The 27,442-nt window shown below is 37.9% G+C and overlaps 3 protein-coding genes and 1 long non-coding RNA gene across 4 annotated transcripts in view; 1 reads left to right on the forward strand and 3 right to left on the reverse strand.

The window, feature by feature from the left end:
* Positions 1 to 509: 509 nt before the first annotated feature.
* LOC117806633 (B2 bradykinin receptor-like) lies at positions 510 to 1,770 on the reverse strand. Its single transcript, XM_034675613.1, has one exon. The coding sequence runs from the start codon at positions 1,706 to 1,708 to the stop codon at positions 824 to 826; it is 885 nt and encodes a 294-aa protein (XP_034531504.1). The 5' UTR covers positions 1,709 to 1,770; the 3' UTR covers positions 510 to 823.
* A 3,288-nt stretch (positions 1,771 to 5,058) lies between these two features.
* bdkrb1 (bradykinin receptor B1) lies at positions 5,059 to 9,855 on the reverse strand. Its single transcript, XM_034675612.1, has 3 exons — positions 9,810 to 9,855; positions 7,407 to 7,544; positions 5,059 to 6,605 (listed from the first exon to the last, which is right to left on the reverse strand). The coding sequence occupies exon 3, from the start codon at positions 6,600 to 6,602 to the stop codon at positions 5,511 to 5,513; it is 1,092 nt and encodes a 363-aa protein (XP_034531503.1). The 5' UTR covers positions 6,603 to 6,605; positions 7,407 to 7,544; positions 9,810 to 9,855; the 3' UTR covers positions 5,059 to 5,510.
* Positions 9,856 to 10,237: 382 nt separating this feature from the next.
* Positions 10,238 to 14,162, reverse strand: LOC117806377 (B2 bradykinin receptor). Its single transcript, XM_034675302.1, has 2 exons — positions 14,029 to 14,162; positions 10,238 to 12,255 (listed from the first exon to the last, which is right to left on the reverse strand). The coding sequence occupies exons 1-2, from the start codon at positions 14,046 to 14,048 to the stop codon at positions 11,208 to 11,210; spliced, it is 1,068 nt and encodes a 355-aa protein (XP_034531193.1). The 5' UTR covers positions 14,049 to 14,162; the 3' UTR covers positions 10,238 to 11,207.
* Positions 14,163 to 21,832: 7,670 nt separating this feature from the next.
* Positions 21,833 to 27,442, forward strand: part of LOC117805876 — a 35,283-nt gene continuing 29,673 nt past the window's right edge. Inside the window, exons 1-2 of the long non-coding RNA XR_004629552.1 lie at positions 21,833 to 21,978; positions 23,682 to 23,787. This is a non-coding gene — a long non-coding RNA (uncharacterized LOC117805876). The remainder of the gene's footprint in view (positions 21,979 to 23,681; positions 23,788 to 27,442) is intronic.

Genomic DNA, 27,442 nt, shown 5'->3' on the forward strand with positions numbered 1-27,442 from the left:
CAAATAATATGCAAATGTTTTTTCGGGTGGTTGACGGGTCAACAACTGTCAACAGGATGAATATGTGAGACATTCTTTTCAGGAGGATGTAATTAAACATTGGGTACATCCTGAACAAATAATATATTTTACATACATGCGTGTGAATGTCAAGTTTTTAAATTACAACAGGTTGAAATTTGGTAATGCAAATACAAGTGCAAAGATGTTTCAGTATAAGTACCTTTGTTTCTTTATGAATAATTATCCAGCCGCAGTACACATCTTAAAAGGTAATTCAAATCAAACCAGACTGAGCTAGAGGCTGTATGAAATCAGTTTTTCTTGAATTGCAGCTGGAAAAATAAGATAAAAAACAATACCATATGTCCTCAAGTGAAACTCAACCCTTGGAATAACTCAATCCTTCCTGGATGTTTTCAAAAATAAAAGCCCTTTAATATCTGAACAAAGGGACTGTGGAAACAGTAACATGTCCAGGAAATTTTTATTACTTGAAGTTTCTATACAGTACTTGACATTGCTTAACCAGCAATGGTTAAGTACATTATGCTTAGTTGGCATGCGCTTAATATGAGCACTACTGGTAGTATATCCAGCCTTGTGCTTCTCCTAGCCAGTAAATGGTAACATTTTGACCCTGTCTATCTGAAGGAATATAGTATTCAGACATAAACATAATGTGGTTAAAACTTGAACAATTTATTACCACACACTTTAAGCATATACATTCTAGGAAGGAAAAAAAATCCAAAGCTTCTCAAAAAAAATTAGCTTTTGTGGGTTGTCTTCAGACATGCTAATTTTCAATAATTCTAAACACTTATGAGCTTGTGGAGGTGGTGTTGGTATGTTCTCTAAGGCTCCATTGATTAAACAGTTCCTTGACTTTATTCCGGAAGTTCTTTCCCACAATGACATATAAGACAGGGTTGAGAACACTGTTAAAGAAGGCTAAGTAGATGAAGACCTGCCTACAGATGTCAATCATAATTTCAAATTTACACTGTCTGAACACTCCAGCCTCACCGAGCAATTGTACTATCCTAACAAGATGGAATGGCATCCAGCAGACCAGGAATGCCAGGAGGACTGCCAACACTAGAGTGGTGGCCTTCATCTCTTTTTTCAGGGTGTTTTTCCGTTTTTTCAGAGTTTTAATTATCTTGAGAGAACAGAAGGAAATTATGGAAATTGGAATAATGAAGATAAACATAGTTAGTATCCCCTCATACACAATGTATACGAAGAAGTTTGGGTAGTCAAGAAAGCATGTTGTAGTGTTAATGTTGGGGTAATATTTCACCTTCCTGTACATTAGTATGGGGATATTCATTAGCAAACTGAAAACCCATACCAGCAGACAGCCAAGTTTAGCATATTTCGGCCTGCGCATTCTAATATGGGACAGTGGGTGCACCAGAGCAAAAAAGCGGTCTATGCTAATCAGAGCGAGTAAGTAGATGCTGCAGTAGGTGTTCATGCCAATGGAAACGCTGACCAGTCTGCACAGGGTAGCAGAAAAGGGCCAGTTGTAGTGGTTGGATACATTGACAGCCCAGAATGGCAAACTAGAAACTAAAACAAGGTCAGCAGCAGCCAGGTTGCTCAAGTAGATCTCAGGAACAGTGCAGGCCTTCTTGTTAAAGCAGAAAACCATCAGGACAAACAAATTGAACACACTCCCAAACACAGTGATGAGCAGCATGTACACAGGAATCACAACAAAAACCCATCCCCCGTGTTTTCCTGGTGGACAGTCAGTGCCATTTGTGGTATTCTGGTTTTCATACACCTGTACAGCTGCATTGCTGATGTTTGCAGGGAAACTGTGGAAAGATAGAGGGAGACAAGGAGAACGAAATATTAAAGAGAAAATTTAATTTGAAGGTAACTTCCTGAATCTTATTTCAGTTTTGCCATTATCATGAAATATTGAGAGAAAATGAATTCACGCAAGCAAGTTGAAGTACTATTATTGAGTAAATGCTATGTACTGTGATATGTTGAAAAAAAAAGTATAATGTTTGACACATCTTTATTAGATCTTTATTGGCACTGAATTTCTATTTGTAAGGTGAATTCAGGTTTATTGGGACATTAAACCAACATGTGCTGGCTTTGGTTCAGAGTTACACCGGTCTGCTATAATCCACGAGATAACCCATGTGTATTTTTAAATAATTTAACGAAAGCTAACAATGAAGCATCAAAAGTTTAATGCTAAATATGAAATTAAAAGCTTGGAAACCACAGTCTTCTGAGGAAACTCCAACTTTAAGATAAAATCTTCTCTTGGTCGATTCATCTATTTTGTAACAGCTCATTGCTGGACAGACAGCTTATAATTTTCAATATTACTCTCAAGTGATGTCAATTAAGGCACTTGAGTCAGTGTTAAGAACCATGTGCATTCAAATTCAGCTTACATCAAAAGGTTATCAGCTTGCTTTATAGCTCTGTAAGCATCACAAAATAGCTACTCCCATGTTGAAGCTCCTGTGAGGAGTGTTTTACTGGTTATGAAAAATAGTAAAGCCTCTTTGTGAGCTAAAAAAGGGAAAAGGGCATCAGTAAGAAAATGCATTACTTTATTTTAATCACACCCAGATTTATGAGCATTTATAAGATTTATGTATGACCAAAAATGAAGCCTTTCCACAGCTGCAAAATTAGGAAATGAGTCAGTCAAGGTAAGGTCAGATGCCATTTAAGCATGCCCCTCTTTTTTTTTTTGCTGTCCCTTCTTCCAAAATCCCATCACACACATAATGCAAAATTAACCTTCTCTGAGACCAAGGATTTGAAACTATCATACATGGTTATTGGCTTATTTTTTACCACTTGGGATTATTAAAAATGTATTTAATTAATACATTCAATTAACTAATACAAAGAAATTACAAATCGGACATACCTTGTTGAGAGAAGAGTCATTACTTTTGTTCGGTTCCACTCCTGTGCTGTGTCCAGATGTACTGATCAAGTCCCTTCTGCTACAGTCCTCCATCTGTCTCTGGCTCACCCTTTTATAGGAAAGCTGATATAACAGTGATGTCATGATTATCACTGGAAATGACATTTTCTGTTATGTACTGCCCCCATTATTTTCTTCATTCAGTGCCACTTCTATGTAAAAAAGTTTGTTCACAAAGTGCTTCTCTCTTTTCATTGTTTATTTTGTTGTTGTGTTTTTTTGTACTATATTTTTTTCTATTTTTTTCCCAGAAATATGGATATCTTCCAATGGTTTAACATCCATTTAGTTTTGTGTGTTTAATATCAGTGATTTTCACTGACGCTGTTGATCCTTTTTTCGGTCTGGCTATTTTTTCTAGGTTTCTTCTGCTTTTCTGCAAATGAACAATCATAAAGATGAGCTGATTCTGATAAATCTACAGATATGTTTGAAAAAATATAAAGAGATCACTTGAAATTAGATGTTGTGGTAAATAAAAGTGGGAATAAATAGAAAACAAGAATAAAGTTTACAGCCATGCAAGAGGCCAGCTGTACTTTTTTCCCCAGCTAATTTCTAAAATCAGCATGTTAACATAATGAAAATGCATTTATCCCTATATTTAGCAGGTATTAAAGTTACCATGTTCATGCATCACTATAGCATATTAGCATTACAATATTTTCTGACTTACTGAAGCATTTTCAAAACTAAAGCTCATAATGTCATATTTCTTTTAGTTGCAGTAAGGTAAGTCATAGTGTCAACAAAGCCATAATGACTAATTGCTGTGGTCAACATGAAAAACATTCTTAATATTGATGAGTGTGAGGACAATCCATTAAAACCCTCAACGAATCACTTTGTTGTTGTGGTGACACTGTTGGTTAGCATGAGAGTTTGGTGCTTATCCCTTAATTGGATATGGAAATACTGTAATGGAGAATTCAGAAGAGTATTTGAATTATTAGGTCTCATCCCCTGGTGATCATAAGAGAATATACAAAGTTTCACAGCAACCCATCAAGTCATTTTTCTAACAGCCATTATATCACTCGTTATTAATATTCACCATGGAGAAAAATAGGGTGTTTCTCTACCAAATTGTATATTGCCTCATCTATAGGCCAGAGAGAGCAGAAAAATAGAAGGAGGGTTTATTTGTTTCATTCATTATGTTGCTCTTTACTTCCTGTTATGCACTGCAGTGTCAGGATACAGCAGGCACTACTCCATTTCCTGTAAAAACAAAAAAACGTTTACTATTTTATCGTTATCTTGTCTTTATCTTATCTTATGACACTGACAATGAACATCCCTGCCTATATTTATAATAGCAGTGTCAAATTTGGTGGTATGTGATCAAAAGATGCTCTGTGTAGTCCCTGCTTTGATGCATCTGTGACAACCCAAAACGCCAGTGTCACTGTGTGATGGCACACTCTAGAGTATTGCGTCTGTTCAGTGAAGTGAGACTTGTTTGTTTTTCAGTTGTTTTAAAGTTGCAGTTTATAATAACATACTGTTCCTCACAGTATGCAAGTGCTTATAGAGAGCCTTCTAGATTTTTCTGTGGCATGTTTGTAATTGAAGTTTTGAAAAATGATATACTAAGCACAAGAAATTAAACTGAGATACGATAGGTACATAAAATGTGACTAAACTGATCTCAAGTAAACAGAATCTCATTGTTAATTCAACACAATTAGACTTGCTCTGACTCTGGCATGGTTAATAATTTGTGAGAAAAATATGTTTTTAACTTACCTTTTTCTTTACATTGAGGACTAATGTTTATTTTTTTATTTTTTCACTGTTATAGCATTTTTTTCTAATTATATAAAACATTTGTAAAAATTGCCAAAGACTGTTAATGCTAAAGAAATAAAAGAAACATCTAGAATTGCCAGGATTCTCATCCCAATACATTCTGTATATTGTGTTTGTGGACACAGTGTGTATGGGTGGCCATTTTTCAATATCAGTGTTCTAAGTGTAAATTGTTTAGTGGAAAGAAAGACAAAGTAAAAAGATCACAAATAGAAAACAGTGAGGCAATGTAAGATGAAAGAGACAGATTCAGACACATATTGTGTGTCTATAGAGAAAGAGGAGCTTTTATTGAGACACTTCAGATGAAATTTGCTTTTCGTCTTTTACAGCTCATGTCCATTATCTCTGAATGTATCTATTACTCCATGAAATGCATAGCTGCAGGGCAGGGATGGCCTAGCGGTCTAAGCACGCGCCCCATATTCAGAGGCTACAGCCCTCGTCATAGAGGTCGCAGGCATGATTCAAGCTCCCCCATTTGCTGCAAGTCCCCCCCTTCTCTCTGCTCCCCACATATCCTGTCTCTCTTCAGTTGTCCTGTCCAAAATGCCCACAAATATAACCTGAAAAATACAATAAAATGCATACTCGCTGTGCTTTAACCACATATCTGCATTCATTTTGAGTAAACAATCAACAACAAATGTGTTTTGTCACCTTTTTCCTCCATTATCAGCAACAGAAGACGATGACAGTGTGTAACATGTGACCTATTGTTTTAAAAAATCACCACAGGTTTTATCTGCTCTGGTCTGTTGATGTAAGTGGACACAACAGAACGTTGGAATGTTGTCATATCTGATCCTCTGCGAGTGTTTCTAGTCCTCCTGTAGATGGCACTAACTTTCCTCCTAAAGTACTGCCCTGAGAAGACATACAGCAGTGGATTAAGGGTACTGTTGAGAAAGGCCAGATACACTGAAACTTGTCCTCCTATATCCAGTGTGTGAAACCAAAGCTTCTCATCCAACACTTCGACATCACAGAGCGTGTCGAGAAAGGTGAAAATCTGGAAGGGACCCCAACAAAATAAGAAAAGTAGTGTGACGGCACACATCAGTAGTGTGGCCTTTGTGTCCTTTATTTCATTAAAAGCTACATGCTCCCTCCTCCGAGCCAAAGCTTTGACTATGTTCCCACTGCTGAAAACAATGACTATAACAGGAAGGGCAAACCCCACCACGTTCACCTGAATCTGATGGGCCAACTTCCAAAAGCTGCTGTGACTATAATCCAGGACACAGGATGTTGTCTTGTACTCCTCTAAGACTTTTACCTTTCTTAGAACCATGACCGGAGTACTCGATAGGAGACCGAATATCCACAGAATGAAGCAAATCACTTTTGCATGAAGTCTTCTTCTCAGCCACCTCGCCTTCATGGTTTTCACAATTGCAAGGTAGCGATCTACACTAATCATCACAAGTGTGTAGATGCTGGTGTAGAAATTGATAATGATGATGGAGTTGACCATTTTGCACAGGAAATCTCCATAGGGCCAGTTGTAGTTGTAGAGGATGCTCATAGCCCAGAAGGGGAGGCCACACAGGAGGATAAAGTCAGCCAGCGCCAGGTTGCTCAAGTAAATTTCAGCTACTGTCAGTCGATCCTTGTGGATGAAGAAAACCCCCAGGACAAAGCTGTTAAAGAGGAGGCCTAGCAGGGAAAGGATGAAGATGTAAGGGGGGATGATGGTGTAGACCATATCCCAGTCTTCAGAATTTGGAGACCCTGAAGTGTTGGGTGACAGGGACGCAGTGCTATTTTCAGACCCTGGTGTTGCCACGGATACAAGGTGCACTTGGTCCATGAGCTGAAAAACAAAATTACTCCACATTATTTGTCAGCAATTTTCATCTGGTAATTTTAATTTCTGAATAATGGTGATCTATATCAGAACTCATGCATAGTTTCTAAATAAAAATAAAATGAATAGTTTTGAAATGATCAGTCATAAAAATGTTGACAAAGACATGCAACTTCTGAGGTTGGTGTAGATTTGTGAATCTCTTCCCTTTGCTTGTTTTATTTTATACATGTCTAATTAGTTATTTTTTAACCAAAAATCTCATCCTTTCTTCTTTAAAACATAAAATGTATCACCCAACTTTTCCATAAAAAATGTCAAACAGAGGCTGCTCCTGCAGAGGAACGAGGAAGACTTCATCCAACACTTAACACATGGCAGCAGATTTATGCATTAAGACTAACAGTATAGAAAGAGTCAGTATTTATTTATGCTTATGATCTTGTTTGCTCTCATAGCCACAAAAAGGCATCAGAATCAATTGAAGTAAGTCTCATAATTTTCTAGCTAAGAGAAACTTGCAGCCGCAAGTTGGGTAATTAAATACTGTTTTGAAAGTACTTAATACACCGTTTGTTTCATAGTATGTATGACCTTTTTGATTGTAGCCATGTAGCTTGTCAATAGTTTTTACCAATTAAAACGGCTGAAAACTGGCTACATTATTATTATTATTATCATTCTTTGTTGTTGATTTTGGTTGTTGTGAAGCTAAATGTACGAACACACATTGTAAGAATTCGTTTTCTCTTAAGTTTAAGCTATGATGCTGAAAACAAAACAGAATGTAAAGTTAAAAGTTCTTACCTTATATTTAGTGAAAATGTTCCTCCTATATGGTTGAATTGCTAATGAAAGGAGAAATGGAGGGGAGAACTGCCAGAAGCCTTTTTGTATACAGTGACATTCTTCCCCACCCTTTGACGAGGAGCTCAATATATCAACCTGTTTACAGAGGAGTCAAAATTCAGTCCATGCACATACAAACTGGAGCGGCAGTGTTTTTATGTAATAATAACAACATTCTTTGAGGGTAAGGTAAAGCTTGAGTCTCTGTATTTCTACAGATCATATAAAAGTGGTACGCAGCCAGGTGATTTATCCAGCTGACAGGATTGCTGTCTACAGTCTTATGATCCCCATGCTGGTTGATGTATCTATAGTTAATTCATTCAGGAACATTAAAAGTGTTTACATTTTTAAATGCTGGGCTAAGGATGTGACTAAAAATGTGACTGATTCAACAATCTTTTTTTCTTTTTCATGTTTAATCCTGCAATATTTTCTCTGTTTCATCGTAACTCAAGATTTTAAAAATGGCAACCCTAGCAGACACTATAAGGCTTCAACTGAATAACAATGAAATATTGAGGAATTTAAAATACAAAAGCAGGTTTTTTTTAAGTATGTGTATGGTGGCGTCCCATGTATGGTCATTTATGGTTTATAGCCGTCCACCATCCAATTTATAAACAAAACTTTTTACTAAGACAAAGACGGTTCAACTATTTCCGATCCATAGAGCCTACACCTTGCAGCTTAAAGGACTTAAACGGTCTGCTGTTAATGTTTTTGTGCAAGATACCACAGCACACCTTTAGAGGTCTAGGTGTACAATGGCAATAATGAAAACAAAATAAGTTCTAGAGGTTTTTTATAGTAGACAAAATTGAAATGTTTTGATTTTTACATGAAGTACATGCTATTTAATTTTCACACTCATCAAGGGTTAACTTTACATTAAACTGACTTCTTCATAAAAGAACCAGTCCAAAGATTTACATGTATTTTTTTGCACCACAAAGCATTATCTATATAACTCAAACCAATCTGTCTCTCTTTTCATGTTTCTAGTTAAAAACCTGTTGTGAAATACATAAGCCCAGGAAAACAACACGGCTATTTTGAATCGGTTGTGATTAATAAAACTGTTTGCATTTTTTCTGCATGTGTAGGTGGATTTGAACTTTAGTAATGTCAGTTTGTTTTGTTAAGTTGGGCTTGCAAATGGCAAGACTTCCCTTTTTTGCTGTTTCCTGCAGCACAGGATTAGTCTAAACACTTTTCTTGCTCTCTGCTTGCAGTTCTTCCCCGCAATTATTTACAGGAAGGGATTCAATGAGCTGTTACTGTATCCAAGGTGGGTACCTGGTAGCCAATGTCTCACACATTCGCCCAAGTGCACATAGAGGTGACTACATCATGCCCAGAGAATGAGAAATGCTAAAAGAACAACAAGAACAAGGTATGCTGTGTTTCTTTTCAGGATACCTCACTTTAAGACGTGAGTTAGTTTACCTACGTTGGACTGCTTGTCAGTTGTATCTAATGGCAGCAGTTGTCTTACAGTTAGCTGGCTGTTGTGCTAATGACAGGACCTTAATTTTCCTCCATAGCCTTCAACCTCTTACAGTATGTTCCTTCAAAAGCACATATTTTAACATTTTCAAAGTTGTCTTGTCTGTCTCTTTTTACGACATTTGACCATTATGCTGTCAAGTTTGTACTCTACTAAGAAAGTTAGTGAGCTAGGCTAGCTAGCTCCTGCTCAAAAATGTAAGCTAATTAGCACCTGTGTTGATGCAAGCACTAAATGTACATCAATATATCAGTATCACTGTGATAGGTTGGCGACCTGTCCAGGGTGTACCCTGCCTTCCGCCCGAAGCCAGCTGGGATAGGCTCCAGCCCCCCGTGACCCCTAACGGGATAAGCGGTCAAGATAATGGATGGATGGATATCAGTATCAACTCTGCTCTTAAAAAGAATGGGGTCTATTTAGAGTAAGCTGCAATTATTTATTCATGGGTTCACTTGTCAATAATCACAAGGACGTGTTAAATCCTCTTATTTCTGCGATCTAGTTCAAATCAAGGGCTATCCCACAGAGTAATAGAGAGGGGTAGAGGTGCAAACTAGCTTCTGTCAGTTTGGTCCGAACCCTGAAATAGAGAAAGTCAGAGTGATTCAAAGACTGCTAAATTAGTAAAACTGTGCATTTCATCAATTTGTAAGCACAATTCATTCTAAAAAGTAAAATTAATAACAACTCCAGTGGATATAAAAGCCTACTGACTCATAAGTAAAGATCAGTAATTTCCATTTAGCTGTAAAAAAGAGTAAAAACCTGTAGGATTTGTTTAGCAGAATTCTGAAAGGCAGACAGAAAAAACACAAGGTTGAAGTTAACATTTTTGGAGTGTATCTCACCGTTATGAATTATCTTTGTCCGCCTGCATGATTTTTGTTCCACAACAACTTCATCCCTGGTAATGGTGGCAGAGCCTGACTTGTAACAAAGATTTCCTGTTTGGCTCGACATACCTCGTTTTCGGGACGACTAGGGGTGTACTCCTGCCCACAACCCACAATGAGTCAACACTGGGCCATTAAATTACAGTGGTGTGGGTAGAAATGTATAATGAGACAACTGGTGTCCATGCAGCCAACAAAAAGGAGCATGTTTGTGTGTCACCGCTGGAAAGTCTTTGACAGAATCCTGTTTTTAACTCTACAGACAATGAGTCAGAAACACCAGAAAACACTTAGCAAGCAGTTGTCGGGGCTTTCTTATGATTCTGGTTTTTGTGCTCAACTTGCATTATAAAACGCATTATAAAGATTCAATGAGACATCCATTCAAACCATCTGTATGTTTTATTTGATGATTATGCACAAAGTAAAAAAATACTAGTTTTGTTACAGTTTAAGTTGTTAGCAAGAGGTTCCAGAGTGTGAAAACTATATTTACATAGAATAATTTACAGAAAGCAGGCTGATCACCTGTACATTCAATATACACATCAATGTTTGTAACAAGAGGAAAGTTGTATTAATGTGACCACACATGAAGAGTAACAATGTTACAATGTTACAATGTCATTTAGCAGACGCTTTTATACAAAGCGAAGTACATACAAGAAGTTCTGTTATAAAGTGAGAAAAAAAAGTTGTATGATCAGGTACATGATCTATGATATGATCATTAACATAGTCAAGACAAAGTAACACTTTATGTGACATTTTGTAAAGCCTGATTTATACTTCAGCGTTGAATCGACACCTACGCCGTAGGTCTGCGTAGCTCACGTACCTATGCAGAGGCCTACGCGTGTATCTGACGCGAACGTCCTCCAAAATGTAACTAAGCTCAGAGAACGTAACAGGGCCGTTACAGGTGACTCCACTATCAGAGAGACCACACTGCCTTCAAGCGTTTCGGCTGAGAATTGCTGCGTGACATGGGCACATCGACTCACAAGTATGTGGTGCTCATGTCTGTGTCAACCTCAGCTGCGTAGGGTCGATTCAGAAGTATAAACCAGCCTACAACACCTTTCCCATTTGGGATAAGTCATTTAAGACTTCTATTACCTTACATATATGATCATTTACACCTACTAATGTATGAAACAAGATTTGATCTATTGGCCGGTTGACACTTACAGACTGATTTGAGGAAGGAGGATTTGGTCCAAATGCATAATTACGTGGACTGCACTAATTGATTAACTTCTCACTCAAATCATGAACATTATTGCAAGACTGTGGGAAGATAATTGTGTCGTCAAGTCATTTCTGAAGTCAATACACTTAAAAAGCAGCATATTATACCAAAGTCTTAAGTGTTGAAGACAAGTTTGACCGGGTGGACTCTGAAGTTGTTACTCTCGTAATTCTCCACTGTGTCAAGAATTCTTGAGCCTTTTTGCGGAAATTCTTTCCTACAATGACATAGAGGATGGGGTTAAGTACACTGTTGGAGAAGGCAAAGTAGGTGAAGACCTGGTTACAAATATCTAGTGCAGTCTCGAGGTCACACCCTTTCAGATCAAGAGCTTGTACAATCACATCCAAAGTTGCGATTATGTGAAAGGGCACCCAGCAGATCAGAAACACCAGAAGGACGGCCAGAACCAGGGTGGTGGCTTTTTTCTCAGTTTTCTCAGCGTTGAACCTCTCTATTGACTGCCTTGTCAAAGCCTGTATAATCTTAACAGTGCAGAATGAGATAATTGAAATTGGGACAATGAAGCTAAAAATGATCAGCATCATGTTGAGGTACAGCTCCAGGTTGGGTACATGGCTTGGATAGTCCAGAAAGCATGCATGTACATCATACTCTGGAAAATGCTTTACTGTTCTGAAGATGAGAGTAGGTAAACACAGCAATACCCCAAAACCCCACACAAGCAGACAGTTAAGTTTGGCATATTTGGGCCTACGCATTCTGCCATGGGACATTGGATGAACCAGTGCTACATAGCGATCTATGCTAACCAGAACAAGGAAGTAGATGCTGCAGTAGGTGTTCATCTTAATGCCAAGGTTGACGAATTTGCACAGGAACAGACCAAAAGGCCAGTCAAAACCGTTGGATATGTTGACAGCCCAGAAAGGTAAACAGGATACCAAGACGAGGTCGGCAGCAGCCAGGTTGCTCAAATAGATCTCAGCCACAGTGCAGGCTTTCTTGTGCAAGCAGAAAACCATCAGGACAAACACATTCAAAACAACCCCCAGCACAGTGAGGAGCACAATGTAGACTGGCTGCCAGCTGTGGAGCCGCTCCCAGGTATCTTCATCGTAACATTCAGTGCCATTGGTGCTATTCAGGTCCCCATACCAAGCAGGGGTGCTGAAGTTAGCAGGAACGCTGTGAGGAATAACACAAATACAATTCAATAATGACATTGAAGAAACTTTATCATGTTTTGTAAAACAAGCCTTTGTACTTTCTTGTCACAATGTTGAGCTCCTCTGGAATATCAATACCAATTTATGACTGTAAATATGTAGGTGATGACAGCAGCCGGTTGGCTAATGGACTGTGTTTATATAGCGCTCTCTCAAGTCAGTTTTTGGGTTAACTGTCTTGCCCAAGGACACTTTGGCATGGGGACAGCTGGGTCCAGGGATCGAATCCCAGACTTAATGATCGAGAGATGAGAGACTCTACCGCTGAGTCACAGCCGCCACAGATGCGCTGAAGCATACTCATTGTGCTTAGCATTTAAAGGACTGGAAACTACAACATTATCCTGTAGCTCTATCCAAAGGTAACACAATCAAACTACATGTTGAACTTACAGCCAGTTTGCTGTGCCATCTATACATTTTCACAAATAAAGACGGTAGAGTGGTGTGTAACTCTTTTCCTGAACTGCATGCTGACTGTCTTTCATAACCATAGGTAACATTCAAAGTAAGTTGTGGGGGCTGTACACTGCTCTGTACCTCTTCAACTGAATTCAGACTTGTATTGTAAAACTGAAAATATTTAGCTATCAATATTTAATGAATGACAATATTGTGTTTCTCTGTCTGTGATTGTTGTTTGTCTTTTGGCCATTTTTTTTAAATGTGCCCTTGCTTATTATAGATCCTCCTTCTTTGATGGTCATTCCCTGACTTGACCTTTAAAGTGAAATACAAACCAGTTCTGCCAATACAGTTTGTTTTCAAGCAGTAAACTTGGTAGTGCACCAAGGCAAGATAGACTACCATAACAACATGCATGACCATCGGCTTAATTTATTGAATGCCAACTGCAGACCTCAATATACAACAGAGTGGTGAAAATGCCCATCTCTATGATTTCTGGCTAAAGAGGAAAATATACTTATTTGAATGCTGAACTGCAATCTTTACAATAAGAACCTATCCGTCTTATCCATAACCATGTCCACGGTACACAGATTATCATGTTCCAGATGTGAACAGGCTTGACTCTGCTCACTCTGATTTCCCCTGGGGGTGTTTTGTTTTGCCCTGCACAATAAGATACCTATCTCATCCAGCAAACTATTGTGCAGTGAACCATTAAGTCAAAGCCATAGTCTTTAAATATTCATCAAATATTAGGATGTATAAAAACTCAAGGAGAACCAGTAGAGTGACAGATTAAGTAGAAGTCTAAGTTAAGTTTAGGTTTTTATGGCTTTTAGGAAGAAAATACCATCTCCATTGCAGGCTAATTAAAAGTTAAAATGTGCTTTACAATAACCAAATGTTGACATTAAGAAAACAAACTGTCTCATCTTCTGACAACTTCTGATTAATCAAACTTTCCATCACAAAATGTGTAATTGCTACCTTTTTGGATATCGATGTTACAAGGTAAACATTAAAACACCAAAAAAGGGAATTCAACTCTGAATTAAACCACTAAATATCCTTGGAAAAAACAAAAAGGTTGCTGAAAGACATTTCTACCCTTTTTTCCAGCTGTTTTTCAACTGTTACACAGAATATATTGATGTGACTCAATATGAATCTGTACATTCTTCACACGCTGATATATCTCGACAACTTCTGTACAAGTTATTTTAAGGCACAACAATCCTGTAACTATATTCACTTAGTTTTACAAGCTGATATAGTGAAAAGTATTCAAGAGAATATGAAACAAAATGAAGCTCATTCATACCTTGTAGGTTGAGGTGTCATTTCCAGATGTGAAATGCACAAATACCGGCTCCACTGCTGAGTGCTGCAACTAGCTCCACTGAGTCTCTGTCTGACTCGCTCACTTAAAGGAAACTGTAATTATAGTGATGTCAGCCAAAGGGCCATTCCTCGGGCTGTATTCTCTGTTTCCCTCTCTCCTGTCTGCCCTCCTCTTAGAAAGATCACTCCCAGAAATGTGTTTGTGCTCTTGTTTTGTTAATGTGCACTTCCTTGATGTTTTATGATTTGATAAAGATAGCTTGGATTGTAAATGCGTCACTTTACAGTGATACAGTTTAAGGACTTTGCTCTGTCTTTGTGTTAATACACTGCAATGTGTGAAGGTTTTTTTCCTAGAATTTCAGTAGTCACAAAACACATAATATCATGTTTGGGAAATTCTTGTATATTGTTCAAAATTGCACATGATTTCAAAACAATTTTCCATTGCATTTATGTGTGGGCTGTAGTCAATAATGAAAGCTACTTTATGTAATGAGAAAGACATGAATACACTGTTAACTGTGCATTAACGTACAAATGGACTCAGTAACTGCACTGGGCTGTATTTATTTCAAGACTATGATCACTGCGAAAAACTCTGAGATACAGATAAATAACCATTTCATTTTAATGGGTCGTAAGTGTATTATGATAGAGACTTTCCTATGCAGTGAAATGTAGGATACAGGCCAATATGAAACCAGTGCTTTCTGTCAACCCAACAATGCATGGAAACCAAGGAGCAGCCTTTGGTGTTAAAAACATGAAACCAATGAAGAAGTGCAAAAAACAGCAGTGTCTAATTGAGCCTGGCTCTAAAAGCCAAGAAAACCCTATTAACACCCATGTAATGGATGCCCATTTTTAGGGCAGAAACAAACATGTGTAAGACCTGCTACAAAAAACAGTTGTGGTCTGAATAGCCCATTTCTCTACTTTACACACTTTCTTTGTAACTCTGACAAGGATAAGAGTTTTGTTTAATCAGGCATAACTAGGTGCCGGTCTGAGGCCTTGTTTAGCTGAGAATGGCCCCATCAAAAGCGAAAAAATGTCTTTCCATTATGTTTAAAACAAATTCTATGTTCATAATACAATGTTGTGAACAAGCTGGAGTATACATGCCAGGCTAGTAGTTGATGGTATCACACCACATGCCTAGGCATAAAGGCATTATTCAACACTAAAAGATTGATTTAAAATAACACATATATTACAACATATGTGCAAATTGGTCTGTGAGGTCACTTGTCTATAATCTATGATCCATGCCGGTTTGCACAGCAACAGAACAGGTAGAATAAAATGCTGTGTAAGACACCGAAAGATTTGATTTGACTGACAGGTGATAGCTGTTTGCCAGGAGGCTGAAAGACTGCCTCAATTCCATGCTGCGGAAGCCACAGTGCAACAGAGACTGTGCTATGACAACAGTTTCTGCATCTATATGAATGCTACATGTCAACGGATGGATGATATGCAGAACTGTTGTGAATATTTTCATTCATTCCATTAAGTATCACTTTTCTGGTTCTGGACGGGCGGCATGGTAGAAAAATCATATCACAAGCCCACTTCCTGGATATTTATGTGTTCTCCCATGACCTCACCCTGACTTTTATGGAATTTTACAGTGGGATTAGCAGGACAAATCGCAGGGAAACATTTCATCTCTTTGCATTCACACATTCAGGCCACTTTGAAATTTTCAGGAGTTTCATGCTTGTGTGAATACAGCTCAAGTTTCAACACTATAACTGGATCAGTAACTCCAACTATTCCATGCAAAACATATTATGTGCTCACAGGTGAGTGCCTAACTACTTTCTCATGTTAATTAAATAGTGACACCGTGCCCTTCAATTTATCTGGATTTCCACTTTCAGTTTGATGTTTGGGAATGATGTTTGGGGGTTAAGGTGATTAAACATCACCATGTTTCTGAGCCAAACATTCAAGCTATAAACATCACGTTTTAATCACGTTGTAAAGACAAGAAAAAGAGTGACTCACACAGCTAATCTTATCTTTGTCAGCCAGCAATACTCACATGATTTTATTCTCGAATTGGAAAATTGTAATAGAAGTAAAATCACTCAAACAGTATCTTTGTTCTTGACCAGTAAAAAATACCAAAAACATGAGAACCTGGCCCCTTCATGTTGCTCGTTCTACATTATGATCTTCCTGTTTGTTTTTCATGAGTTTGTTTTGATTCCCCAGATTTGACTCACCCACATCACAGGACGGCTCTCTGAGCAATGCCTAGTGTCAAGTAAGCAATGGAACAAGTGACTGAGTGGACAAGTGTATCTATTAGTCTTGCCCCAGCCTCTCTTTTTGTAAGAAATATATCATTTATGGATTGATCGGTTGATAGTGAAGGTTTGGGAAAATACTTTAACTTCTGTGATGATAGCATTTGTGTCTGTGTCAACATATCTAGCCATGAGAGTACTGTATATTTTCTGAAATTGACTCTAAACTTTTGTTTATGTCTCATAAGCACCAAAACTCAAAACTGTTGGGTAAAAATTAAGAGGATTGTGAAACCTGATCAGTTATTTAGATTTGGTTTATATCAGGACAAACTTATGTTATGTGTTCAAAACTTTGGGGAAGGGGTGTGATACTTAATTGGTACAGTGTGTAATATTTTGTGGCATTTAACAGAACAGACTTATTAGAAATGGAACGTATTATTCATGGCTAAATTAGTTTATAATCCCCTGAAGATAAAAAGTCGTTGTTTTGGCCAACCAATAATGAGCTTTTTATATCTATATGTTCTAGAACTTTTTATATAGGATATGGTTCAGTGGGTAGAGTTGGTCCTCTCTCAATTGGAAGGTCTGTGGTTCGATCTCAGCTTCTGCAGTCACATGCCGAAGCATCCTTTGGCAAGACACTGAACTCCAAATTGCTCCCTCTGTTTTTTAGTGAGTGAATGTTGTGTGAATGAGTGAAGGGTGAATAGTGTAAAAGCGCTTTGAGTGGTCTGAAAGACTTAAAAAGCGCTATTTAAGTACAACTCCATTCACCATATCTACATAAGGAGTGGGTCCCCTTCCACAGAGGTTGCCATGCTTCTATAGAACAGAAAAACTAGTAAGGGTCATATGTGTTTTTGTAATTTAGTGGGTGGTCGCTGGAAATGCACTGTATAGGAGATAAGTAGGAAGAAGAAGAGAGTGGTGGTTGTTGTGTGCAAAAGAATGTGCTTTGATAGAAGTTTCAGATATAAATAACTTGACAAATGGAGGATCAAGCTTGTGCATCACAGGAGGCTCTTGTCCCAGAAAGCCACTGTAAATTCTGGAATTTCACAGAAGGGAGGGATGAGCAAAGGAGCAATATCGCAAAAATATTCCCATTTCTACATACTGTACATCTAAAGCCCTTGTAAGGAGTTTTTAGATGGTTAGAAAACAGATTGAATGAATGAAACTTCTTCTTGACCTACATAAACAAACAGGGCCACCCACACAAAGACTGGCTATTTCAGACAGCTCATTTGAATGTCTGAAACCAACAGGAAGGGGTAGGTGTTAGTAAGAGAGATCAACAGCATGCTGTCAAAAAAGTGCTTTTTACATTTTCCATGGCTAAGATTTTGGATGAGTCTTGTGAAGATAAAGCAGGATGAGATGTTTTGTTAAAACCACTTCTAACACAGGTACATGAAAATACTAGCAAAGAAATACAATACACAACTTCATTCACAGGGGGCGCTTAATCAACTCAAACTGGAAGTTCTCCACAGGACCTTTAAAAAAAAAAAATCAATAAATAATAAACAGAATTATCTGAATCTCAGAAGAGGGTTAGACTCAGGGTAGATTTCAGGAAGAAATGTTGTGTTCTGTATTGTCTTGTGTAGGTCTTGGTCTACATATCATTAAAGACATTAGGGTGATTTGAGGAGTACAGCGGGGATTGTCAGAAATCTGATGAAGATTATCCATTTAAGAAAAAGAGATAAATATTATTTTTACGGTCATGACAGACAACTTACTAAGACACTTTTCAAATAGTGAAATCACATTTTTTTCCCATTCTATATTCAACGAGTCCCACGAAGCAAATTCATTTTGAACTAATTAAATGTGTCCAATATTACAAATGCACTGAGATTTTATTAAGGGACAGTTTTTCATTTTTTCTTCTGCGGATATCTTGCCATCTTCTTTTTATTTCATCGGCAGATCTTCTGGTTTTGTTCACAGCATTCACCTTTTCACAGATGGCCTCCCAAATCGCGTTTCTTCTGGCAACGCAGAGATGTCTCTGCTGGAGTTCACCGATCTGTTTATTTGCCTCCTCCACCAAGAACTCCAACTCCATGGCTTCAAACTTCACTTTTCATTTACGGCCACTCTGCTCTCTCAAACTCTCCATGATGACAGCCGGTAGCACAGGCAAAATCTTCATTAAAATAGGTCGGTCCACACCACACTTTTGCACTTGTTATCAAATGCGCATGCAATCATAGTAGATCACCTGCAACACGCCCACTGATAGCACATGCAGTCTTATAGTTTGCACATGCAAATTAGCGCTCGTTATTTGGGATCATAGTAGATCAGGCCCATTGAGTTGCTCAGGTCCATTAGCATCACACCTAAACATGCTGGGACTTCTCCTGAATCCAGCCTCTATTCTTCTAAAAAAATGTATCCAGACTATCTGTCAATCCTTTCCTTCCTCATCTGTTTTCATCCTGTAAGACTTTTTTGTGAATTTTTCAGGTATTCAAATTAGAGGGTGTTGTTAGCTTCACAGATTTTAATTTCCCAGGTTAATTAGTACCCTTTTGTTTATTGGTTGTATACGTTTAATTAACCTGACTATTTACATTTTTGCATGATCAGAAATTGGTAAATCGAACAACAACCGTTACTGCATTGTCTCTTTGTTTTCATTCTGTTTTGTAATGTGTAAGACATAGACCCCCTTGGGTGATGTCAACACAGACCCTCTTATCTCCTCCTCATGAAACAAACTAAGATTTATGACAGACGTTGCAAATCACACAATCAGATTTCCTGTACAGAGCACAAATGACATCTGAGTGAGGGTCTGGTTGCTATATCATCAAACCAGTTACCGGTTCTTATGTCAGGCCTGATATTCCCATTCATCCCAGAGACAGCGACTGTACGAATAAAAAGGCAATTTGGAAGACATTAAGTTCTCACAGTGCAGCTAAATTGGGCAAATGTTGTTAAAACCAAAATTCATTTTCAAGTTAGCATTGATTAGAGTAGACTTGGAGGTTAAAAGCAGTCATTTGGTGAAAACTGATCTGCTTTGTCATACTCACATGATTAGCATGTGGTAAATGCTTGCCTTTGTTGTGCTTGGATGTTTCTTTAAATATCATTGTAATGTTGCAACTCTGCCTTGTCACTTCCTGTTATCTTGATTTCTTACTTTTTATGCTACTATTTGCTTCCTATAATTTTTGTTTGTTTGTTTGTTTGTTTTACATGAAATACCCAATATTATTAAAAAGTACAGCAAGAATGATTGGTAAATCAATTGATTGATAGATGCACATTTAAGTACTTTGTTTTGCAAAGATAAAGCCCAGTCCTCTAATGTCCCTTTTTTATTTTGACAAAAAAAGCAAACATAGTCACATACTCACATGAATTTAGAATTTCAACTAGAGAGACAAGTTTGCGGGAAAACCAGACAGTAGGTCTCAAACTCCTGTAGCAAGTCAGATGGAAGTCTCTGTTTGATCCTCTATTAACAATAAAAAATACTCAATAGAAACAGATAAAAGGGCACTCATATCAAGTAACAATTTTTAATCATCCAAAATAATCGCATTAGAAAATATGTTTATTGTAAATATTTATTAAGCATGTATTTTCTATTGATTTACTCATGCAACTGGTCAGTAAATGGGTAAAGTTGTCTCAAAAACTCTCTAACTGAAACCCTCTTTTTGTACTTAAAATGGTACAGTTTACCTTGCCCCCAGTATAATGCCTAGTGGGTTCTCTCATTTCCCGTTTGGGACTTGGAACTTATGACCACTAGGCTATATAAAATAGTTTGTTAGTGAAAACTCAATACAACCAATATGTTTCTGAGAATTCCTAGGTACACCACTTATTTGATCAGTCAATTTATTTATCCTAAATTACCTTCATTTGCGTGCTAGCATAATATACTAATTTAGCCATTGGGCCCTGGACATCACATCTGAAGAACACAGCTATAACTTAAAATTATATTTGTACTCTTAAGTGACATGTTCATAAGTCTAACACACAACAGAGATGCCTAAGTAAAGGATGTGAACAGGTGTCGTTAACTCTAGTTGATGGGATCCTGTTGCCAGACTGAACCAGTTAGAATTCAGTTTTCAACTTTTCTTTTTTTAAATGGTGCAGGTGCAAAGCTAGTCGTCTTTCATACATGATAATAACAAGGAAGTAATGAGACTTCCTGGTGCTGTAATTGAAGGATTGTTGCTTTGTTTCTTAAAATGATAAGAATCAAAACTAGCTCACTTATTTGATAGATGATTTTATTCTCTTGTAAAAATGATTGATCTATCCCCGAATAAGTGTATTGTCTAGTATTTACTTCCCACCACCTACATTTTCCCATTGAAACACATTTCCCCCGATCAAAATTTATAACTAATTAAACTGGATACCTGAACAAAAGGGCACAAGTACTTATGCAACACATTGTCAGAATTCTATTTCCAGGGTTTGTATTTAACTGTAATTTATCCCATTGAGGATATTACCCCTTGTAGCTCTGACAAATTCAACCTCTCGAAACGCTTCCATAAACTTGCCCTTCATTGTTTCTTTGTTTTGTTTCAAATAATACTTGATCTTCTTCCAGCATCCTCCCAACTTCTGTATGCCAACTAGCTCTGTTTTAATGCACTTTTATTCCTTTGTACTTCCTTCTGTTATAGTCATGTTTTTCTGTTAGTGGTTCTCCATATAATCTGAGGGAAGAGTTGTCTTAATATGAAGGCAATAACTTTAACAGCAATTAAGCAGTGCAGCTGTTTTCTTTGGGAATTCAGTAACAGCTCCCGAAGTCAACCCTAGCACATTTATTAAGAGTCACAGATTTATTTTTCTTTGTACTAAAGTGATCCACAATATATTCCCCTTCATAATAAACCATAGCCAAGTTAAGAAATAAAACTGTCTATGTGGCATTTCTAAATCAGATATTGATATATCTTATAGCATCAAACCTTTTTCAAAAACATTTGAGACTAAACTCAATCTGAAAGCAAAATGAAAGATGAGTATTTTGAAGTGTGATTAAGGTTATATATCATTGGGCTGAATAGGATAATCCATTCTAAAGGCTGAGTAGTTTTGGCAGAAGAAGATGTGCAGAAATAATTGAAATGTCTTCCTAAACAACAGCAAAAGTTTGTATTTTTGCACTTCACTTCAGGCCACTGTCATAAGTTGAATTTGTTGAATTTGTGTTTTCTTTGTATTATAATCTGTCATTGATTTCCGTTTTTATTTTGTACATTTACCTTGTGTTTTATTTATTGGTCTCTCCCTTTCTGTATAAGTTATGATGTATTTTTATCTCTCCCTTGTGTTCTTTGTTAGTGATCCATGCATTGTGTTGTATACCTTGTGTTTGTGTTTTTTCACCTTTCTTAGTTAGGTTTCTTGTATTTCCTGTTTTATTTTGTAGTTCTTGATCCCTGTGTCTCCTGTTTAATTTTACTTCCTGCCCTTGTGTGTTTCCCTCCATTTTGATTATCTTCATTAGTTTCACCTGTGTCCTGTGTCCAACCTGTTGCTGTATGTTTGGTTTCTGTGTTTCCCCTCTCCTTTTGTCGGATCATTACCTCTTTCCTTGATTCTTGTTGGCGTTTACCAAAGGCCCTCTACGTTTTCCTATGGATTTCTTGGAAGTAAGTTTTGTTTATTTCCTCTTTATTGTTTATTTAACCCTTTTATTGTAGTCTGCGTTTTGGGTCCTTTTCTGTTGTATTGCCTCAAACATGACAGACATAAAACTAACTGATTAATCTTCCTCCAATGCAGTGGCGGCTGGTGGAGTTTTCTCCAGGGGGGGCTATAACTCAAAAATAGCAAGCAAACATGTACTATGGTATCACACCACAGAACTTAACACAGTCTATTATTTTAGATAGGATGTGCCTGTTTTTGTCAACCTCCTCATTGTGCTTACGGATCCCTATCCTGTAGCCTTCATCAAGCAGACATGAAATGTTTATTTTTCCAAACATGGCTAGTCACAGAGCATTTTCCATGTGGATCCCAAATTGTTTATGCTTCTTTGTCTTTTCTGAAAAGTGCTTCAAATAAGTAATACCTGTCATAATCCATGCTGGGTCAGATCCTGACATTTGAAAAAGGAGGCAGGGAAAGCAGAATAAAGCATTAGCCTCACTACATGCAGTTAGCCAAGCCTTGTTGCTAAACCAGGTCCTGGAAAAAGACTGGGTGTATTGTCTCCCTCTGTCTTTGGACTGCTGATTAATTTTGATGTTCGGCTGATCAGGTCCGCCCTCTTTCACTTCGAGCTCCTCCCGGTATGTTCTCCTCTCAAAAGGTGATGTCTTAAGTGATTTCACTGAATTATTTAATTTCTCTTTCTCCATTCTACATCTCTGTCCAATCGTCTCCAACTCCCGCAGCTCGACCTCGAACGAAGCAGCTTTACTCATCATTAACTATATAATATTTATCTTGCTCATCTAAAAATATGTATACAAGTTCAGAATATTATTTGATTATTTCATTTTACATATATTTTTTTATGTCTGGTAGTGTAGTGGGTGGTGGGGCGGCGCCCACCACTGCTCCAATGAAAAGTTTCAACATGTGACATGACTTGGCAGTTTTTTAGTTCTTTACTTTGGCTGGATGTCATGCATGGTTGCTGCCCAGAAATAGCTTTGGCTCATGCTCTCAACTGTTTCACCAAAAAGTTGAGAAAACATAGCAGCTGTAGTGTGGTTTTTCATCTGGATGATATTTTCATTTGTGCAAGTTGTCTGAGTTGTGCTACATCCGAGTATGGGCTGCTGAAGAACTACATTTGATGTAAAATGGTGTATTTGTCTCCATTGTTGTTGTTTTTTTTACTATTTTCATTTAGAACAAATAAGACTTAAAGTGTTGACAGATAGGTCTGTGGATATCATTTTTGAAAAAAGCTGTGGTTGGGATTTTCAAAATTTTCCATTGATGTGAGAACTAGAAACACGGTTGATTTATGTCTATTATACTGGATGACAGAGCAAGTATATAACCTCAGATAGTAAAATAACAATATACATTTTATAATACCTAACAGTCTTCTCCTTTAGCCTTATGTGGGATTCAATCTTATCCTCCTGCCCATTCATTTCACAACTTTATAAATCTCTCAATGAATCCTGTGAATAATAGCCTCAAGTCAGTTCAAACTGAAGGCTTCTGAGTAATCATGGGCCCAGACTCCAGCTCTGTCTGCTGCCATTAGTTATGTCTCAGCAGTGTGTAATGAGCTTTGTAAAATAATGTCTGGACGAGGGGGCAGTGAAGCTCATGCTCCTCTTTGAAAATGCTCTGCTCATTTCCTGTCTCCTTCTGCCTGTCTCTGTAGGATTTTTTTTCCAGGCTGTGAGCTCTGCTTCTCTGCACTGGTCCCGCCCATGTTCCCTGTTTCATAACTTCTCCCAGACTTGACAGAACCAGGCAGAGCTACTCTGGTAAAGTTTACATTTTGTTTTCACAGCTGTACTATGCAATGCTTCGATATAAGAGTGAGAGTTGACAAGCGCTCAAAAGAGATGGTGTCAAACCAGCTACAGGGTCTGACGCTGGTAGTGGCGTCAGCTCTTAAACCACTAATGCAACATTGACGAGCACTGTGTGATACCACTAATGCTTCCAGCAGTGGAACACAAAACAATTTTTACAGAAATCATAGAAAAATCAAATAAAGCCAAGCCCAGATGTTCCGGGCAGATCCTACTCAGACTGCTGAATATTACTGTATTTATTGTTATAGAGACAGACACTGTAAATAATTTGTCCTGTACAACTGAGTGGGTGAGACTTGTTTTGGAACTGATTTGTCTCTCTGGTTTACATGCCAGATGTATCATTTTTATCTAACTTAAGCAACCTAAGCTGATATTTATATGGATTCAATTTCACATCCTTTATTTTTATTTATAAACCAGCCATCACAAGACATTATGCAACACATGGGGAAGGCCACAAACCAAAATATGTTGTGTAATCCCAATGCCAAGATGGAAAAAAAAATGTTACATGTGGTGCAGCTCAAACAAGATTGTCAAAACAACCGGACATCTGCCATTTATGGTGGAATAAACATGTTTATGTGTAATGACCAAGCTGAAAATCTCAAGTTTCAGCTTGTGGGTGTTTAGTACTTTAGAGAGCTGAATAAGAGGTGAAGTATGTTGGAGAAAGACCAATGATGAGGAATAAATATTTGATTATTCAGACCCTCATAGGAAAACATGGTTATGACGATGTAATTCAGAAATGAGTTCCAACTTTCTCAACATCTTCTCATAAATGCTCTTACAAAATAATACAATTTCCCAACAATGCTCATCATCATGAATCAGGTAATTTACTGCATGTGTTTATGCTCTGAGCAAGAAAGTCTGACGCCACGTTTTTAACATTTTCTTAAAAAGCATCTTAAATTGAGATATCAGTGTAAAATGAGACATCCTTTTAGGGCATTTTCTATGATTAAAGTAATGACAGATAAAAATGTGAAACAAACAGATGACAGCCATGTTTAGTCTTAGTCAGTGTCACAGTGTGTCTTTTTCCTCTGATGCAGACTGGCAGAGAACATTGCCACAGAAGCCTCTGAGGGGCAAAAGGAGACGACTGCTTGTTTCACTGAATGGCTTGTGACAGTTCAGTGATACTTACAGAGAAGAGAGTGACTGTGTCGCCAACTTGTTTCCCTTAAACATCTCCTCTGCCCAAAAAGGAATCTCTCAGAGGCCTCTTAGGATGAAATATAAAACAAAGTCATAATGTGTTTTGAATTTCACTCTTTCAACCTTCATTTACGCAGTTAGGATGCTTCTAAATCCTTTTTGTGATGAAAAAATCCTATGGAAAGGTTGCATATCTTAAAATTGAGCACTGAGATAACATTTGATCTTATGCCATGCACTTAATGCAGATGTTTTGATCCACTCTTTCTTTCCCACACTGTGTGTTAAAACAGACACACATCAAGAAATGATTCAACTGGTATATCATGTTACCGAGCAAAAATCAGTAAACATAATATGAAAAAGTTCTGAACATACATTGACATAAACAGTAGATCATCTGGTATATGAAATGCTACACAGATTGCATACAATACTGTAACTTACAGTTTAACTTGTCTAATTCCAGTATTATTTTAGCCTCATAAGTATTATACACGAGAACCAGAAGTACAAAAAGCGTACTTTTCCTGGTCTGAACTTTGTAAATACAGTTAATTCTTGTTCTACAGCACTCATAGCTGATGTGAAGCATCTTCTTTATAACTTCATCCTAGAACACCATTTGAAAATGCTGAATGTGAAGCCCTCTGCTGGATAAAATAGAAACTGCTCTAAGCCTGGGAAATAAAGTGGACATTAGAGGTGATGAAATGACAGACAGCCTTCCTCTTTTGAAACCACACATTTACATTACAGCAGAGATGAAAACAGAGCCCATGTTATTGTCATCAAAGATGTTAATCATCCAAGTCTACTTAATATACTTTTCATACCTATGTTTCCAATCCTGTACCCTTACATGTGTACTTTCAAACAGTGGTACTGCCATTTGAAGTTACGGAAAGCGCTGAAGTCAGTGCTTCGATCACACAGAAATGTCCTTTCAGGTGTCAAGAATCCTAAACAATCTGGTTGATACAGGAGTCGTCAAAAACAGAAAACAGTCACTCAGACCAATGTGTCTGAGCGCTGGATACAGCAGATCAGCATCGATCAATCTCTACCTCGCTCTGAGAGAACACCTGTCACACAGTCATCACCACACGGAGACATGGACAGAGGTTTCCACTGCTGATCCTGATTCTTTCCCTCTTCATTGTCTCCTATTTTTTCTCCTCTCAGTCATCCTGTCGTCTTCTGCCAGTCTGAGCATCTGTCTCTTTACTCATCTGGCTCCCTGTTCAATGGCTTGTCTATTAGTTTCAACTTTAAATTTGGACGGCGACCAGGAAAATGACACGGCCAATGGGTGCAACTAGAGTGATACATGTCAGTCTCCATGGGGACAGGCTGCATGTTCTGCATGCTGATGTCCAGTCATTTGTGGTGTAGTAGCAGAGCTGTGGTATTGGAGGCTTATTCCTAGAACTCCTCTCTTTTGCGAGACTTGAATTTAACATTTCTGAGTTTGGGTCCTGCTTAAAGATCAAACATCATATCTGCTTAATGATTAATAGAGGGGATGTTTGTCTGACTTACAAGTGTTTTACATCATGCCTGAAAGATCAACGAGGATGGATTATCACAGATATTTGTACCCCAGAAGGTAAATCCATCCTGACTTTATGGCGTCCCTGCTACCTCGTCTGATAGGACTTCATGCTGTGAGGGACGTGTGAATTAGCAACTTTGGAAATATTAGAGTGCATGTGTGAAAGAGGTATACGTGTGCTGGGTGTGGCAATGAATACAGGCTACACACTGCCTAGCACAGGAGGAGGAGGAGGAGGAGGAGGTGGAGGAGGAAGAAGAGGGGGGGCGATTAATCCAACAAAACACTAGTAAGTTTACAATCTGTGAAACGTTGCCATATTGTCGCCACAAGAAGAAAAGAACATTCTGGTGTTCCTGAAGGGATGAACCGAGGCTGAATACTGGCGAGGGATGATTGTTGATATGAGGCACAGGTGTGGAAGAGGATTATCAGCAGCAGGAACTTAGTCGCCACACCCAAAAACACATAGACACGCACACACACACACAGAGGGACAGAATGGGAAACTGGAGAGAAGGAAGGACACAGAGAAAATAGGGACAAAAGCTGCCGACCATGACAATTATTTTGTCTATAAATCTGTGCTATTTCAATCCAATGAAGTTTCTATGAAATAATTACTAAAAGTAATACGCTTAGAGATCTGACTCATTACAAAAATGGGCTGGGCTGAATCCATCTTGTTCAAAGGGCATCCTCCTCATAAATCCCCAGCTCTTTTCTTTCTAAGCATGTTTTCTGTATGAGATGATGGGTAAAGACAGACGCTTATCTGTCGTCCTGCCTCATAGGAAAGTGTCAGGGAGTGTGTGTGCATGAAAGAGAGAGAGGGACTAGCCTTCCACTCAACAGCATTACTAAATCAAAAGAATA

The sequence above is a fragment of the Notolabrus celidotus genome, chromosome 22 (genome assembly GCF_009762535.1).
Source record: "Notolabrus celidotus isolate fNotCel1 chromosome 22, fNotCel1.pri, whole genome shotgun sequence".
Taxonomy (NCBI): Eukaryota; Metazoa; Chordata; class Actinopteri; order Labriformes; family Labridae; genus Notolabrus; species Notolabrus celidotus.